General features: G+C 42.4%; 2 protein-coding genes across 3 annotated transcripts in view; both read right to left on the bottom strand.

Moving 5' to 3' along the window:
* Positions 1–417: 417 nt before the first annotated feature.
* Positions 418–19775, bottom strand: part of LOC148027206 (uncharacterized) — a 79208-nt gene continuing 59850 nt past the window's right edge. The window contains exon 12 of one of the 2 annotated variants that reach the window (XM_087691746.1): positions 418–743. In XM_087691746.1, the coding sequence (XP_087547872.1) occupies positions 646–743 (98 nt within the window). In that variant the 3' untranslated portion in view covers positions 418–645. Of the gene's footprint in view, positions 744–16471; positions 16498–19775 lie in introns of those variants that run through there. The other variant, XM_087691747.1, reaches the window with a different exon arrangement.
* On the bottom strand, positions 17158–18437 carry LOC148027207 (uncharacterized). The gene is made up of 3 exons (XM_087690654.1): positions 17854–18437; positions 17382–17735; positions 17158–17199 (listed from the first exon to the last, which is right to left on the bottom strand). The coding sequence occupies exons 1-3, from the start codon at positions 18331–18333 to the stop codon at positions 17158–17160; spliced, it is 876 nt and encodes a 291-aa protein (XP_087546780.1). The 5' UTR covers positions 18334–18437.

Genomic DNA, 19775 nt, shown 5'->3' on the forward strand with positions numbered 1-19775 from the left:
TGGTTCTTGTGGTTCGAGTCTTGCTAGGTGCATCACTTGGTTGGACACCTATGCTTCCATGGTGTGTTAGTTGAGTCACCGAGGCTATTGTCCACTCCAACACTCGGTCAGTCCTCCATGGTAGGATATCCCCCTGAGGAGGAGGATCCCAGTGCAATCAAGCTTCCTGTTCATTCAGCGTGATCGCTATATCCTATCTGTGCATAGGAGCAATGCCAGTATGGCTCTTCCCACTTTCTCAGCTAAATGTTTTGTTGGGGAGCTGGCCCCCTTTCGGGCGTTTGGATGTCTTATCTCAGGAAAATCAAAATTAAAAAGAACTCACTAGCTTAAAAGTAATATTTTGTTCTAAGGGACCACAAGTACACAAAGATGGAGGAAATCTGTTTTCCTGTTCATGCTAGACAGTCCGTTCAAATGACCACAATACGGCAAGAAACATGGGCAAACTTTGAGCCATTGCAAACAATGTAAAACTTGGGTCTCGATCAAAATCAAGCTAAATATAGAAACTTGAGACAAAGTTTGGTTTGTTTTAAGTAGCCTATAAACTCTGAATGCCTTTATATACACATTACCCACTTTTTGGGCTTTGGGAGATGTTTCTGGCATTTACAATTTTGCAGACCCGTGTTTTTCAAGATGTTACAGTTGATACTTCATTCTGAGTCCACTCAGAATTTTGATCCTGTCGCTAGGACATTGACCTCCAACAAAAATGCGCTCCCAGATTTCCCGCAAATCTGCACAGTACAGTAGGATCAAGTTTCTGATATACTTGACTGCTTCAAAAGTTTAGATTCTAGAAAACAATAACCTCTGATGAGAAAATCACCCTAGCTTGACTAAATGATTACATAAATCCCTACACAGAAGAGAGAGGAGGCATACAGACAATCAGTAGCATAGGAATTTCAAGCAACTACCTCCAAGTTCAAGTAACTCTATCAAAACTAAAGACTGCTTGGCTCCAAGAGTTCAGGTAGTGTCATCAACAACAAAAAAACCTTTTCCTGAAGCCTAATGGCAGACACTGACATCAGTATTAACAATTTGATCAATGCATACTTAGAACCTTTTATGAGCATGGGCAACGTGATTGACAGTTTTCAGCTTTCAGGATATGATCATATGCCACATGGGCCTAGAGAGTGAGCAATTGGCTACAATATTCTCCATGCAGCATACTTGCTGAAAGAATACATGGCCCAGAGGACTCCAGTCAGACACAACACCCCTATTTTGACGAAGTGCACTGCCCAAAGTCTAATGCTTGGAGAATCCTGTTGATGCCAAGGAATGTGGAAGATGGTCCCAAAACTAGAGAAGTCTGATGTTGCATGCTGAAGCCCAAGCCGTGGCTCCATCGTACACACAAAGCAGTTATCAAGAAGGGACCTCACTAGCCATACGAGGCAGCAACAGAGTCCCATGCAAAAGTTATTTCATTTCTTGGATCTTAGAGATGCACTGACACAACAATAAGGTGTGAAGGACCCACTCTCCTTCACAAGAAGAAAACTTCCTCAGGTCTCTCAGTCAAGATGTTTGGCAGCTCTTTGCAATTTCACAGGCAATGCAAAAACAAAGGACAAAAGAATATTCTGATGAAGAGATCCTATTCTTGGTTAAAGTTTGTGGTTTCACCTCCACCAAGCAAAAGCCCCCTACAAAAGACACCTTAATGTCTCACACAAATGAAGGTCAGTCCCAACTGCCTATGATCAAGCTGTATTCTCAGGCAGAAAGATTAGTCTCTTGCCCCTAATGATCAAAATAAAGCAAGGACAAGCTGGCCTGACAAAAAGGTCTCTAACAGGTCTCCTCTATAAACAATGGTTCAGAACATTCGATCTAATCAAAGTGATGGTTCAGAACAATCGACCTAATCAAACTGATGGTGCAGAAATTCCCTGGTGCACTACCTTCATGACAACAAAGCTGCAAAAATTCCATTCATAAAACACAAAATGGAAGCAAAGGGGTCTACTAATAAACACATCACATGAATCACTTCCCCTGATGAGGATGTTGCAATTTAGAGCAGTTCATTTTAGCCTAGGATGGATTATTGCCTGCTAGGCTTGCTTTTTGCCCATTTTCAGCTTTAAATTAGACTCTGTGTGTGTGTGTGTGTGTGTGCGCGCGCGCGCGTGCATGGAGCCCACCAATGAACACTCGTCACAGGACCTTGCATTTAAAATGTGTCTAATTTAGCCAGCCCTCCATCACAGTCATCTTCCACCGGACCTTAGATTTATGCATACCCCAAGTCACATTGGTTTTATCACTAGCCAATGACGATCCTTAATTGTGAGATGATAAAACCTAGTTAGCTGAAGCCTTTTGAAGTTTAAGACGGCCACGAAAATCCCAAACCTGTCACGATCAAGAACAAGTATAGAAAAGGGTTGCACAAGTTGTAGCATCCTCTCTAGCTGGCCCCACAACTCATGTCACAAGGATGTCAAATTTTATTGCTTTGCTAAGCATTTGATTAAAAGTTAATCAAATGTACTAATGCGATTTGCACATGTGAGGTGCAAGTTAATTATTTCACAGTGTGGAACCCAAGACCTTGAAATATTGGTTGGAGCCAAAAACAGAAGTTATAATAAGTTATGTTTGATAGGTACTAGGTGGTACCCAATGTAAAATTTTGGCCTAGATGAACTTATTGGCCACTAATGTTAATGGTGACAATAGAGACTAGGCATTAATTAATTAATTAATTAATGCTAGTCAAAGGGCTAATAACTATTCATGAATACTTGGAAGTCGGCATAGCCATTTTAATTATTGGATAGTGGAATTATATTTCCAAGCACTAAAATAATTATTAAATTAATTTTCAGAATTAATATTTTGAAAATTAATCTAATAAGCTGGTTAATGTTAGAAAATGGATTTAGGGGACTACCACTTGGCAAAAGTTGCGCATGCAAGTGCGAAAAACATTTTTGGGACTGGTGGAAGTCTATTCCAACCAGTGTGAGAGAAAGGAGGTTGTTAGAGAGCAAGGAGCAGTTGTTGATGTGATTTGAAGCCACCATGAAGCAGTCCTATAGCAAGTGACAGTGGTTTGGAGCCATCCACTTGCACGTGATAGTAACCCAAGGTCCTTGTGGTGCAGGTGATAGCATACAAGAGGGGCAGCAGCCTTTCTAGTGGTTCTAAGCTGAAGACGACAACTTCTATGGCTGACAGCAACAATTTTTCAGCCTTTCTCGCGATGAAACTCTCAAATTTCTCTCTCTTATCCTCTAGCCATCTCTCAAGTTATCTCAACAAATCCACCCATTTGAGTCACCAGAGGTAGAGACATTGGAAAATCTCTACTATAAATCCTAATTTATAGCAGAAATTCGGGTTGGACAGCCACCTCGGGATTCTACTCACAATTAAAGGCCTAGGACTTAAATGCCAACAATTGAGATGAAGGAATTTCAAGGAGATTCAAGAGGCCAACCAACCAATATTTGTTTTGGAGCTGAATTTATCTTTCAAGGAGCAAGGTGAAGGCTAATCCCTAAGCAAACCAAGGGGCAAATTTGATTTGAAGGCTTGCTAGTCAATTTTGACAGCAAGGGGCACTTGGATTAGCAGAGGAGATCAAACAATCTCAGTTATACTCCATCCATTTGCAATAAAAGTTAAAGAGATACCGTAAGAGGCGCAAATTTTGGGGCCAACAAGCTATCCATTGTCCCAGATTAAAGTGATAAAGTGTGCATTTCATTTGTATGAATTTTTATGCTTGCTGTAAATATCCATTAATCAAGTCATTACTACCCTCTTTGAGAAGCAAGGCTAGTTTCAACTCATAATATCCACAAGGAATCCAATAAAGTCTCCTAGTTGTACAGAAGGACATGAACCCCCCCATGACTAACAAGAGTGGCATCAGCAATAGAAGTCAAACCCAAATGCACCATATGGTTAAATTTGGGAAAATCCTCTTGTTTCCCATCCTAGGAGAGCAATCATGACACACCTAGCAGCTCTAGCTAGAAAGACTTAACCATCAAGCGATCCTCCACAAGATGCCAATGTATCTTTCAAAGAACCACGCACCAAGAACAAACCAAATGATTCACCAAAGAGGAGAAAGGTGTCAAAAAGCGGGCATCAGAATTAAGAATGTGCCACCATGAAGCCTGTATGCTAGTATTTCCATGGATGAGGCCTTGATCTTCCAAGAAAAACTAGACAATAAAGACCCATGGGTGATAATCAGTGCACATAACTCCAAAGAGTGACCAGCGAAGGGCCAACATGTGAGTCTTTGCATCAAGAATAGCTCCACCACCCATACTTTTAGGAGGTACAAGCATGACTCCAAGAAATCCAAGCATGCCTCAAATATGAGGAATTAAAGCACAACGGAAGCTTTTTCGAGAATTGTACAAAAGGCACAACAGATTGCACAAGCATCTCGAATTGTAGACGAAAATGATTTGGTAAGGCATATTGATTCAGGACTTGTATATCCAGGATCTTTGGCAAAAATACATCATCATACATGACATACATACAATTCAATCTAGACATGTAGCAAAATACTGCACCAAATGAAATGTGAATCCCAAATCTAATAGATGTAGCCAAGACCAAAGGTCTTGTTTAAGAATATTCAAGGCAAGCTCTTGCCAGACCCCATTCTTAGGAGCATCCATCACTGAATGCCCAAAAGTAGGCTGCAATGAATCCACACACATGTTGAAGTCTCCCATTAGCAACCCCCGTCTCCCAAGAGGCTATTATCTACTCTACAAATCACATCTACACACAAGATCATTCAGAGCATAAAGACCAACTAGCCACAAGACCTCCCCATCAAGTACAATTTCAATCACCACAAAGCGGCCACACACATCATTTTTGACAAGGAGATGATGATCCACATTTAAGCAATGTGTGGTCAAAAGGGGACATAACTAGCTAGTCTTCAACCCATTGGGCTTTTTGGAGGTGAGGAAATTCATTCACAATAGTGGTTGGGCACCAGAGGCTTCTTCCAAGGGTAGACCTTGCCATTTGATGAGGTATTCCTTGATGGATCAAGATCTCAAGTGTTTATCTCGCTGCCCAATGATTTCCTCAAGGATATACTGAAAGATACCTTGTTCGTCTATGGGAGCGTACCTCTTCCACATGGTCCACCAAGGTACCAATGAAAGGCTTCAATTGGCTGACATGAAACACATTGTGAATCTTGGTGGTAGAGGCAAGCTCTAATCGATAAGCCAAGTCACCAACTCTCTTGAGGATTTGGTAGGGACCATAGAAATGGCGGGCCATCTTGTTGCTACTGCCTTCTTTGAGAGTGAAGTAATGAGACTTAGGCACTTTCAAGAGGACTAGCTCTCCCTCTTGGAATTTCAAATGCCTTCTTTTCTCGTCGACATAAAGCTTCATATGGGTTTATGCCTTTTGAAAATTCACTTTGCATTGCTAAAGCACGGTCTATATGCGCTCTAAGTCAACTTTACTTTTGGGGTCGATCTTATCATTGAACAAGGCTGTAGGGAGGGGAACCTTATACACTTAAAACGCCTCAAAAGGAGAAACCCAAATACTAGAGTGGATGGAGTTGTTATATGCATATTCAGCCAAGTGGAGCCACATATCCCAATTGTATTGTACATCATGGCAAAAGTGCGAGAGATACGTCTTAAGCCATTTATTTACCCTTTCGGTCTGGCAATCTGTTTGTGGGTGGTGTATAGAGGATGGAGCAAGCTTGGTACTCATAGACATGAAAACGGCTCACTAAAAGTTGCTCATAAACTTGGCATCCCGATCATGCACTATGACTTGCAGTAATTCATGCACCTTGAATACATACTCCATAAACTGAGTGGCCACCTGAGAGGCAATGTATTGGGCCTTAGTTGGGATAAAGTGGGCAGCCTTAGTGAGGCAGTCAACTGCCATATATATACTGTTCCATCTTTTCTTGGTAATGGGGAGGCCAGTAATGAAGTCCATGGTGATATGTGTCCATTTCCCTTCAAGAATAGGTAAGGGCTGCAAGAGGCCAGCAAGTCTAAGCATGCTGTCCTTATTCAGCTGGCATGGAACACATTTGATCACAAAATCCTTAACATCCCTCCATAAGCTTTTCTAGTGAAAGCTCTTGGTAATCCTATTGTGGGTTTTGAAAATACCCAAATGACCAACATAGGGACAAGAATGCATCTCTTCCATGATCTTCTGTGTGAAGGGAGAAGTGTGGGGGATGACAATCTTTCCATAGGACCAAATAGGACTATGTTTGAACTAATATCAGGAGTTTTCAGCCATTATCCCACGCTCTAATTTCTAGAATATGTGGCTAAAGTCCTCATCCAACAAATAAGCTTACTAAAGTTCCTCAATCCAATCACTATGCAATTTTGAAATGGAAGACACTCTGCATGCCCACATCCGTGAGAGTGAATTAGCCAAAATGTTATCTTTGTCCCAAGTGTAAGAGATCTCAAAATCATAGTTTTGTAAGGTTGCCACCGATCTCCTTTGCTTAGGAGTCAAAGTAGACTGAGTCAAAAAGTACTGGAGGACTCAATAGTCGCTCTTCACTCTAAAACAGCTGCCATATAGATAGTGGTGCCAATTCTTAATAGCATGAAGGATAGCCAACATCTCCTGAACATAAATATTCATTTGAATCTCCTCATCACCCAGCTTGCAGCTCTCAAAAGCAATCACACCATGCTCTTGTAGCAATACAGCACCAATACCTTCGCCATTGGCATCACACTGAATGGTAAACTCCTTGGAGAAGTCTAGGCATACAAGGATGGGGGCTGAAGTAAGCATTTCCTTCGACTGCATAAAGCTATGATCAACAGTGTTCATAGCAGCTAAGAAATGCGTTTCTTTGAAACTTACGAAACGTTTCTTAAAGTACGAAACGTTTCTGAGAGTAAAAAACGTAGGAGTTTTTAACTTTTTTTTTTTGTTTTTGAGTTGGAACCCAAAACATGGTTTTTTTAACAAATACTAATGGGCAATGTTAAACATGATAATGATGATGTATAATGACTCGTAAAGGCTCAAGATTTTGAATAAGAGACTTTTTTTTTTGTGATTTTGTTTCGTTATTGGACTTTGCCAATCTAGTATCTATTCTTGTCTTGAGATTTGAATATTATACGACTTTAGTCTCATTTATGAGTTATTTATGATATATTACAATTCATTCTTGATTTTGACATTTTGTCAGTTTGTTTTGAAATGAGAATCATGATGTTACAACTTGACTCAATCCATATTATAGATAGACTATTTACATGTTAATTTCAATTTTCTTTGTATGATATGTATGAATCATAATGGTTGAGTTCTAAACCATACTATAGCTTATCCAAAGACTAACTTTGACATAAGTGACAAGTCAATAATGGATCATGGATATGTAATGTATAATGTATTATTCTCAATTGACTCTATTATAACTCGAGCTCAATTAGCCATTCTTTGTTTAAGAGAGAGTTCCATAGAGATTTAGAACCTCTTTTCCCAATCAAAACTATTGAAAATTCCTATATAAAAAATCTCGTGTTTCTTACTTTACCCCCTCTTGAAAGAAACTTACGAAACATGTTTATGACATTTCGTTTCAAAACATTTCTGACGTTTCTGGCTGCTATGACAGTAGTGTCCCAAAAGAATGATTCCTTCTTTAAACGATTAGTCAAAGGTGTTGCAATGGTGGCATAATGCTTAATGAAGCGTCTATAAATGAAGACAGACCAAGGAAACCACGTAATGAAGTAGTGGTGGATGGTGTGGGTCAATCATTTACACATTGCACCTTTTTAGGGTCATCTTGTATAACATTCTTGCCAACAATATGCCCCAGGTACTCCACTAGTGTTTGCATGAAGATACACGTACTTTCCTTAGCAAAGGGCCGATGCTCTCTCAAGATATCAAACACCCTTCTAACATGTGCCAAGTGCTCCTCTTGTAACTTGCTATAAATAAAAATGTCATCAAAGAAAACTAGCACAAACTTGAATAGGAAAGGATGAAGGATTTTATTCATGAGGCTCCAAAATGTAGCGGGGACATTAGTCAAACCAAAAGACATCACCAAAAAATGATAAAGCCCATGATCAATACTGAAAGCTATTTTGATCTCATCACCCTCCCTCATGCGTATCTATGGTATCCAATGGACATGTCAATCTTAGTGACGAATCATGCCCCTTTTAACTCATCCAACAAGTCATCAATCTATGGGATGGGATACCGGTTCTTAACTGTGATTTTGTTCAAGTCCTTGTAGTCAATATACATACGGAAAGAGCCATCTTTCTTCTTGACTAGTAGGACTAGAGATGCATAAGGAGAAGAACTCGGTTCAATTAAACCCATCTCAAGTAATTCCTTGACTTGCTTTGCAACTTCTTCCCATTCACACTTGGAGAGTCTTTAAGGTAGCTTATTCACTAGCTTGGAATGAAACTCTAAATCAAGTGGGTGGTCCACTTTCCTCTTAGGGGGAAGGGCTGGAGGAATCTGAAATAAATCTCCTCAAGTAAAGTCTTCAAGGTAGAATCCTGAGATACTTTGAAGGGTTGATCTAAATTATCCTTATTCAAGTGCAAGACAAAGATCTTCAAGCATTTCTGGAACTCCCTTTTGAGTTGCTTTGCTATAATTAGCTGAAAATCAGCATTATCATGAACTCCGTCTAAGTGGATGACCTATCCATGCTTCATAAACTCCATATAGAGCTGAGAAAAGTCCACAGCAATTTTTCCCAAAAGTTTCAGCCAATAATAACCCAAGACAACATCAATGGGGTCCATGTCTAATGCAATTAGGTCAACCAATGCCACATAATTCTCAACCAAGCATAGGGAGACTTTGGAGCACACATGTGTGCTGATTTTTTTCATCACCATTTGCTACTTAAACTTTTAGGGGGTGTTGTAATTCCATAGGGGTGCATTTCAATCGATCAATGGTTGATTTATTGACAAAACTATGTGTACTACCACTATCCATAAGAATAAATACATGCTTTCCATTAATACTGCCTTGAATGCGTGGAATGTTGGGGCTCCTAGAACGTGTCCAAGCATCCAGGGGAATGGAGCAAAGAAAAGTGGTAGTCGGGTGGGTATAGTAGGGGTAGTCAAATCAAGAGCATGGAATGGGCAACCACCTGGTCCAAAGGGAAACCCTTCCTTCGGATCATAGAATTGCTCCTGGTCCAAATCCCCAGCATACTCTTCATTTTCAGCAAGTAATTCCTCCTCATCATTATTCCAATCTTCCATCACATACGTGCTATGAACTTTGACCTTGACTGTCTTCTAAGGGCATTTGGAGGCATGGTCAGCTGTGTACTTATCACCACATTTAAAGCATAGGCTTTTTTTTTCCGTTCCTTCACAACATCTGGGGGAATGAACTTTTGACCACTTGAACCATTCAAGGATGATGCAAAGCCAAAGGTCTATTTTCAGCATATTTTCTCTTACCATTAGAGCCAAGTGCTGTCCCAAAGTATCCTATTTTCTTTCAACATGGAAGGGAGCGTAAGCAGGTATTTTAGGGACTAGACATGGGGTTGCCTTTAAAAACACCCCTATATGGGGCTGACCTCAATGGGGTGCAGGGCTGTCCATAACCTTGTTGAAAATTCTCATTTTTAAGGTACTTTCGTGCATATCTTTCAACCAATTTAATTGCATCAAATAGGGTAGTGGGGTTTTGAGGCATGACATCCGTGGATAGGCTTGTTCCAACCCATAGATATACTTGTGTAATTTTGCATCATCACTAATGCTCTCCACATACATGGTAAAGTTCATAGATTAATGTGTGTACTCTCATACAGTGAGATTGCGTTGGTCAAGAGTATACCATCGTCTTGCCAATTGCTCCTTTTCCACAAGGGATACAAATACTTGAACCATGTGCATTTTAAAGTCTTTCCAATCAGTAAACCAATGATTCTCTCGATTAATATAACACTACCATATGTGGGTAAAGCCTTCCAAGTGGAGAGATGCAAAGATAATTTTCTGATCATCCATGCAGGGATAGGTATTGAAATAGGACTCTAATTTGAAAGTCCATTCTTCCAAATCCGATGGGGACGGGGACTGACCATTGTACTTAGTGGGAAGGATCTTGTCATGGAGATCATTGGGGCCTTGTTGCCCATGAAAGCCTTGCTGTCCATACATACCATGTTGTGCATTTAGCCCGTGCTGCCCATTATAGCCATGCCATCCATTATTGTCATACTAGCCATTAATATCGTACTATCCATGACTGGGCTAAGCCATATAAGTGCCATTGGTGCTCCTAGGAAGAGTGGGGGAAGCTTCTACCAATGGTGGGCGAGGGTCTCACTACTGGAGGGTTGGCTGCACAGATGATGGGGAAGCTCAAGAGAGGCATGCCATTAACATGAGAGGGCTCACCGACCTCATAGTAGGTGGAAGGGGGAATACCCTTGGATCCTCGAATGCCTTGTGGGCCATATAGCAGCTCCAACCGTGGAGGCCGTCGGGGCTTGCACTTGGACTCGTTTGCCTTTTCTTGTGACGGAGTGATGACTAACTGGGCTACAAGAGTGGTGAGCAGCTCTAGGGTTTGTTGTTGAATCCAAGAATTCGAGAGGGCCATGTGCTTAATTGCCACATTGATTTTAGACAGCATCTAGTGATGGTTGGCAACCATGTCATTATGCCTCTCCATGTGATGAAGTTCATGCCGACATAGAGTGTGATTGAGCATGCTATAAGGGTCCATATCCACACTTCCTCATGCATATCACCATGATAATCTTGTGCCAAGCTAAATTCATCATTCACTGAGGTCTTGGAGTCCCTAATCTCCCTCTAGACCTCCTCATGGGCCTTGCTTTTGCCTTTTTGACTAGCCATTCAAGTGCAGTCCACACGACCCACTATCAGTAAATGGGACGTAACTTCTTATATAAAATCCAATCAGTGAGATCTTTAATTCAAATCAAAGGGGAGAAAACCCTCTTCAAGATGAGCTATCAAACTTTTTGATACAAAATGATCAGAGAATTCTGCAATTGGATTTTTGTGCCTATCCTGGAGTGGTTTGCACCCTATCCACAATGACCTCAGTGCACAAAAATGGTCGTAACTTTTAGACCATAGCTCTGATTGGGGAGATTTTTTATTCAAATTGAAGGGAACGAAACCCTCTTCGAGATGAGCTATACTCCCAAATGCAATACAGGATTTTCTACAGCAAGCTTTCTGACTGTTCCTGAGTGCTTGTGACTAAAACACTTATCTATCCCAATTTGCACATGCACTGTATGAATGGCTCATAGGCTGAGGGGCTTAAGCATCATCATAAGCAGCATCCTGAGCATACTAAGCATAATCCCAAGTACATTGACATATTCATTTGCTTTGCCATTATTGCATAAGTAGGTTTTAGTGTCATACATCTCATATTGACCGCATACATGTCAAGTGTCATACATGGGTGCCTTGATCACTGAGAGTGTGTCCACATAGGGGGTATCTCATCGGGAATGGGGTGACCATGGAGTGCACCTTCATCTACAAACAAATATCGAACTCTGGATCATCGAGAGGTGGACAAAGTTCCCCTCAAATCGGGTTGTGCACCCCTTCAAGGTCTTAAGTGGTAAGAAAGGGCCACCTCTCTTTTGGCTTACCACCTCACCTAGCATCGGCCTTGTTCCTTAGCTAGAGTATACATGGCAGACATTTTTAATTAAGCAACTAGCATGAGGTGCATTGGAAAATAAACATTGGGTCTTTTTATGAGATGCAAGGATTGAACAAGAGCTTGGGTGAGGCTTACCTTGGCAGTCCAATGACTCACTAGTTGCCACTTACCCTTTTACAATGGCTTATTATCCACTTGGGATTAATCCAAGATACACATAATCAGATAAGAGTGTGTCAACAAGAACAAATGATGGAGAGTTAGCATGATGCATTGAAGGGCAAATGGGAGCAAGTAGGTTACTGACTTCATGTGGGTAGCATGCATACAATGAAGGACTCAACTAAGAGACAATATGCATCCTTAATCTCTCTAACAAAAAGTATTAAGCTCAAGAAGCGGATTAAAATGAGAGATTAAGATTGAATTGGCATACCTGTTCAATGTTTGAAGTAGATAGATGAAGCATGTTCCCACCACGATGCCAAGTTCTCCAAGAAGTCAGCCTAGGTGAGTAGAGCACTCCAATGGATGAAATCTTCAAGGATTTTATGCTTCCTTTGATGGTGGAGGCTCCTCTGCTTGTTCCCGAGCTTGCTCTTCAAAAATTAGAAAACTTCAGGTGGAGCTTTTATGGCTGTTCACAAGAATCCTTCACATGTTAAGCTTCATGTCTTCAATCCAAGTGAATAAGGCCAAGAGTGGCTGAAGGGGGTCCTAGGAGCTGAGATTGGAGAGGTTTGAGAGCTAAGGCTGTGAGCTTCAATGGTTGCCCCAAACAGTTCAATGCTGTACACCACAACTCTCAACTTGTGAAAGCTCAGATACCGGAGAAAGGAGGTCAAAGTCTTGATCAGGAGTCTCAACCAATTGCCAGAGGAGTAGGAAAGCCATGGGGGAGGCAGGCTATTGTTGAAGAGGGACAAGAGGACAGCAAGGACACCAGCGCAATTTGCGCCACAAATTTCCGGCTATTCCCTGGCAGCTCTACCTGGTCAAACTCAGCCTATAGACTGCTCTACCTACTGTTGAAGGTGCAAGGGATCAAGCTCAGGTGGTGGCTGATCTACTAGAGAGAGCTGGAGCAAGATCTTGGGGTTTCTTGAAACTCGCAGCCATGGCATCTTGTAAGAGAGAAGAGAGAGGGTTGGAATAAAAAATAACTTGGATTTTGCCCTCTTCTAATTCCTGAGGCTCCAACTTTGATCCTAGAATCCCTAAAAGTTGCATAAAAAGAAGTGACAACCTGCTAAGTTAACCATTTTAACTTCAGATATGTCAGAAGCTACAGCCATAGCTCTTGCTTGCTCCAAGAAAAGATGTAACTAACTGTAGTCCTACCTATTGTCCCTATAGCTGTAACTTGACTAACTAGGGTTTCAGATTTGAAAAGGGAACTAGATAGAAAAAGAGGAAAGGAGAAAAGGACCAAGGCCTAATGCTCTGATACAACTTGTAATGAATGAAGCTGAGAGGAGAGAGAAGAATGAGCACAAGAGAGAGAAAGAGAAAAAGAAGAAGAAAAAAGACTAAAAGAGAAGAGACAAAGATAGGAAAGAAGGGAGAAAAAAAAAGGAACCCATGGAAGCTCGAGAGAAAGGTGAAGAGTCAATTCCTGATTATATTTGGATGCCCTAAACTAGATCTCTCACACCTTATATACCCCGGTCAATGTGACTCGGTGTCTAGCCCCTAGTCATAGTTACCTGGAACCGGGAACGGGAACGGGAACAGGAACCCCTAGAACGGGGGGAACATCCAAGGTCGGGGAATGGGAACGGGGGGCAATCTAGTGTATCATAATGGCATCATGCATGTGGATACAATGATAGTAGATATACAAAAGAGAAAGACGTATGAATCTATGATGAGGCATCACTATCATCATCGAACCATCTGAGTGCTCATCAAGAGAGTCTGAAGATGACTCCTCGACATCGGATAATGAGACGCACTTATACTCATACTCACTTATGAGGTTACCATCATCATCAAATGATGGCTCCATAGGTGGCGGCTACGTAGCCAAGGGGAGCGGCCGGCGGGGGGGGGGTGGGGGGTGTGGGATGATTCATGAGGCACAAGATGTGAGCTACTAGAGCCCTGCCTTACATATGTCTACAAGCCACTCAAACCACCCCTCCTCAATATTGAAGGGCATCGAATGACCATGCCCCTGCTACCACCTACTCGAACTCCTCACCCACGAGCACATTGACTGTGAGTGTCACAAGTATCTATTGCTATAAGCTCTCTATAGAGCTCTCAAAAAGCATCTCCTCCTCATCCATCTCCTGATGTACACTCGGAAGAGTGTCGCCCGTTAACTTGAATATATCAACATTCACCTACACAACGCACGTAAGGTTATAAATACTAAAGTCTAAATTGTGAAGTATAAACTTCAAAGTTCAAAGTTAAAAACAACAAATTTTAAATTGTATGGTTAAGTGTTTAAACTTTACCTACTTCAAACTACCCATGCTCATCATAGCCCTCATCATGCGTAAGTTTTGCGGCAATAGACTAGCAGCCGTAACTGTCTATGCTAAGCCGATTGTGAATCTATGTGAATGAGAGAATAGACAATCCAGTTTCTCTCATATGCACCTAAAGAGCAATCCTAGGCAAGGACCCCCATGGCTAAGGGCTGAAGGGTCTCCAATGGATATCCAAAGTTTTGTCGCCAAAATAAAGGCTTCACAAGTGACTCTCTCCTCCAACAAGTGGGAGACGCAAAAGCCACATGCCCTCTCTCATCTGCATAGCATCCTAGCTCCTCCAGTATTGCATTGTGGTCATCCACAAGAACCACACGAGTCAAATAAGCAAGCTAGTCCAAATGGAACTCTCTATCATCCATGACCGCCAACCATAGTAACAGGGAACGGCCGTCCCGAGGCCCCAGAACGCAAGAACGCCATCCCGAATGGATGAGCCGAATGGGGACACCAAAATGGGACGAGAACGTCCCCTATCCCATCCCCAACAGCCGTCCCCCCATCCCGATCGTCCCCTACCCCGTCCACTTGTCACGTCCCCTATTAGGGGGACGTTTTTTACTCTTTTTTTTTTGGGAGTGGGTGTCTTTAAGGGGGTGGTTTTTTTGTATGTTCTTTGGTAGTACACATTCACCCACACACACAAAAACATGGGACCAGTTTTGAGGATAGGGATGGGAATAGGGATGGGCCCACAGGGACAAGAAAAAAAATTGCAATTTGCCATCCCCTGTTACCATGAGAGGAGGCTCTAACATGGGGATGAGACTGGGATGGGAAGCTACAAATGGGCATCCCCTATTACTATACCCACATATCCATCCACCACATCACATGCATACATTTTCAAATGCTATTCATGTATACCGTTCCCTCCGGCGTCCCAACCCCCATCCCTGTTCCTTGCTTTTAGCCATCCCCCATCCCCGACCCCGTCCCCGTCTCCATTCCCGTTCCCCGTTCCATGTTACTATGCCGCCGACAACTTGTAGGCCGGATGTACCAATGCAGCAAAGCCATGGATGGGCTTATTCATCCATGCCCATCTCCTCTCTGCTACCTCTAAAACATGTGCACATTGTGTCTCTGTGATCACTGTGCAAGCATGTGCCTCCACCAATGCTGCTCCAAAGAAGTGAACAAAAAGGCCCATGGTGGACCCCTCACAATCACTCATACGTAACACCCGAAAAAAGGGAGTCACGACAATGACAACGACACAAAATTTTTGCCAAAACTACTCATTAAGGCACAAGCGTTGCATGGCTTTGGCCTTCTCCGTCTCATGCCACTCATTCCATAGAGTGGACACCACTGTCTACAGACCGCACCTCATAAAAGTGCTCCAACAATAACCACATGTAAGCAAAGCGAGTTGAAGAAGGCTTCTTCAACTCCAATGTACTATGCTCGCGATACATCGCCAGCACCTTTACTTTTACTATGAAGAAGGTGACAACTAATGTAGCTTTGCGGACCACCCTCTTCACCCACTTAAACTTCCCAATGTCCTCCATGACCAAGTCCAAACAATGACTTGCACATGGAGTCCACACAATCGTAGGAAACTCGACCTCAAGCAAATGGCCCATACACCAATAATTCGATGCATTGTCGATAACAACTTGCCCCACATTCAAGGGACCCATCTACAACCACAATTTACAAATTACAAATACACTAATAATACTTGAAGGCATAGTTGTCAGGTACGAAAGGTACGATACGGTACGGTACGATAAAATACGGTACTAATTGGTACCTTATGATTTTATAAGGTACGGTACGATATTAGTACGAAAAAAAAAGATGATATTTTAAATAACAAAAATCATAAAAAATTAAATAATAGATCATAGAATACATGTTTAAAGTGAAACTAGCCATTTCATTACAAAATAATATGAATACATAAGGGTGACCATCGCGGTCGCATGGGCTACGCAAAACATATGATACAACTATAGTCTATAATCTAGTATATCTGATACAAAAAAAAAGAGACCTATATCATATGAATCTATGATGAGGCATCACTATCATCATCATCATCATCATCAGAACCATCTGAGTACTCATCAAGAGAGTCTAAAGATGACTCCTCGGCATCCGATCATGAGACACACTCAACTCCTCACCCACGAGCACGCTGACTGCGAGTAACACGAGTATCTGCTGCTATAAGCTCTCTATAGAGCTCTGCAAAAATCATCTCTTCCTCCTCGTCCACCTCCTTATGTATACTCGGAAGAGTGTCGCCCATCAACTTAAATGTATCAACATTCACCTACACAATGCAGTGATGCATATAAGATTGATCATTGTAAATGCTAAAGTCTAAATTGTAAATAATAAAGTTTAAACTTCAAAGTTCAAAGTTTAAAAATTAAAACAACAAATTTTAAATGTTATAGTTAAGTGTTTAAACTTTACTTGCTTTGGACTATCCATGCTCATCATAGCCCTCATCATGCATAAGTTAGTGCGGCAATAGACTAGCCGCTCTAACTATCGTGTGCTAAGCCGATTACAAATCTTTGTGTGAATGAGAGAATAGGCACTCCAATTTCTCTCACATGCACCCGAAGAGCAATCCTGGGCAAGGACCCTCATGGCTAAGGGTTGAAGGGTCTCTAGTGCATATCCAAAGTTTTGCTACCAAAATAAAGGCTTCACAAGTGACTCTCTCCTCCAACAAGTGGGAGACGCAAAAGCCACATGCCCTCTCTCATCTGCATAGCATCCTAGCTCCTCCAGTATTGCATGGTGGTCATCCACAAGAACCACACGAGTCAAATAAGCAAGCTGGTCTCAACGCAACTCTCTATCATCCATGACCACCGGTGACTTATAGGCCGGATGTACCAATGCAGCAAAACCATGGATGGGCTTATGCATCCACGCCCATCTCCTCTCTGCTATCTCTAAAACATGTGCACGCTATGTCTCAGTGATCACCATACAAGCACGTGCCTTTGCCAATGCCGCTCTAAAAAAGTAAACGAGAAGGCCCATGGTGGATCCCTCGCAATCACTCATACGTAACACCCTATAAAAGGGAGTCACGACAATGACAACGGCACGAACTTTTTGCCAAAACTGCTCATTAAGGCACAAGCACTGCATGGCTTTGGCCTCCTCTGTCTCACGCTCATCCCACTCATTCCATACAGTGGACACCACTGTTTGGCGCAAGGCGGACCACACCTCATAAAGGCGCTCCAGCAATGACCACATGTAAGCAAAGCGAGTTGAAAAAGGCTTCTTCAACTCCAATGTGCTATGCTCACAATACATCACAAGCACCTTTACCTTTACCGTGAAGAATGTAACAATTGATGTAGCTTTGCAAACCACCCTCTTCACCCACTTGAGCTTCCCAATGTCCTTCATGAGCAAGTCCAAACAATGGCTTGCACATGTAGTCCACACAATCGTAGGAAACTCGGCCTCAAGCAAACGGCCCATGCGCCGACAATTCGATGCATTGTCGGTAACAACTTGCACCACATTTAAGGGACCCACCTACAACCACAATTTACAAATTATAAGTTATGTACAAATCAAATTTCAATTATGAATCATGATATTATCATAGTGAAAGAAAGTGAAATAAATTTAAAACACAAATTGCAATGTATACCTCAATGATAGCTTGTCGAATGTGGCGGTAGATGAATGCGCCCGTCGTTTTTCTCCCTCTCTTGCCGGTATCCACGGCCCGCAAAAAGTAAGTGCCGAGTGGACATGAGATAAGTATGTTGATAATGCTTCGTTTCTTACAATCACTCCATCCGTCGGTGAGAATGGAGCAACCATATTTTATCCATGCGGCCCGAATAGAATCAAGGGCTCTATCAATCCTCTCCTTCTCTTTATCAATCTTTCTCGTCCTCATGTCGTTATATGTGACACCGATCCATCCTTCACATGGACTCACATTGGCAATGGCTTTTACCATCTTCTTCCATTGCTCTTGCTTTAGGACATTGAATGCAAGCTTGCACTCAATCACCGTGCGTGCAATTTCAATGTCCTCAAGTCGTTGCCTTTCTCTAAGAAAGGCAACCGATCCACGCACATGACCAAGAGCTTGAGAGAGAGACGATTGTCTCTCCGGCATCGCATAAGCCTCCACTCTTTGTCTTTTACCGGAGCCGGATGCAAATGTGGAGCCCCCACCACCAATGGTAGAGGCCTCTCTCGCATCAGTTGAAGATACGCCCACATTGGATGCTTCCTCGTTAGTAGGCATAGGAGTTGGCGCCGATGAGCCACTTCCTCCTCCTCTTGTGGATCCCCCTCTCATCTTGGCGAGAATCTCCTCCGCAATGTTTTGAGGGATCTCCTTGCTATTAAGAAGAGTGTTAGGGTTTACACTGAGGACACACAGAGTGTACGACCACGACAGAAACACAAAGACACAAACACAAACACAGAGGGCAAAACTCAAACCCTAAACACAAAACTCAAAACTCAAACCCTAAACGCAAAACTCAAAACTCAAACACAAAACTCAAACACAAACAGAAGAAGGGAGAGAGAGAACACAACTCTGAAGTGAATGAATGCTGTAAATAAATGTAAGAGTGTACGGTGTGCTCAAGGGCAGAGCAATGTCGGAGTGTGACACCCACCAAAGACGGATTCCAAGTCTGTGACCACTAGCCAGAGTGTAGGAGTTCTAAATAGTGAATGGCAGCAGGCTGGTCACCAAAACGCGGCAGTCTAGAGGCTGGAAACTAGTAAACACAGCAGTGTACCACCGATCGGGGGCTGGAAATTGTACACATTCTGCTATAAACAACAGGCTAAAACAGTGTCTAAGAGTGTCAGGGCCTACAATGCTGAAAAGGCAGGCTAGTTGATCCTAGAGATGATGGACAACAGGCTGAACAGCAGTCTGGGACAATTTGGAGCAGTTGCCAGTAGCTGAGAGCTGTCGCCTACAGCAATGGACAGACTGAAGATGATGTGGCTGCAGTCGATGATGGCTAGACAGCAGATGGAGGCGGGCTGCAGGCTAGAAACTGGGCGCCAACAACAGCAGAGGGTGTGTGGGCTGGTGTAACCTGCAAACAAGGATGATGGCTGAATGGGGGCAGCCTGTCTATTTATAGATGTGGAAGGGTGCCCAAAAATCACGGTTTCCACTAAACTCTCTCAAACCGCTCCCCGTTTTAGGGTTTCCACTGAACTCTCTCGAACTGCTCTCCGTTTTAGGGTTTTACTATAAAGAGCATTTTTAGTGTGTTTTGGGATTGTTTAAGAGGCTAATCAGCAAGTAATTCATATTTTAGCTCAATACTTCCATGGAGCAACTTGCCCCCTCATCTTGGAAAGATGTTGAAGAAGCCGAGTTGCACCACTTATATAGCGCTTCCCACAATACTTGCATGTCCAATGGTGGGAGTTGGACTTCTTTGTGTCCCTCTCCACATGGATCACATGCAAATTGAAGGCCTTGTGCTTCTCACGAGTCATGGTGTCAATGACAAATAAAGAGGCCTGAGAGAGAGAGAGAGAGAGAGAGAGAGATGCTTGAGTCTCGACTCTTGAAAGTTG

Source organism: Lygodium microphyllum, chromosome 13, assembly GCF_053477565.2.
Source record: "Lygodium microphyllum isolate KBCC chromosome 13, Lygodium_microphyllum_v1.1.10, whole genome shotgun sequence".
Taxonomy (NCBI): Eukaryota; Viridiplantae; Streptophyta; class Polypodiopsida; order Schizaeales; family Lygodiaceae; genus Lygodium; species Lygodium microphyllum.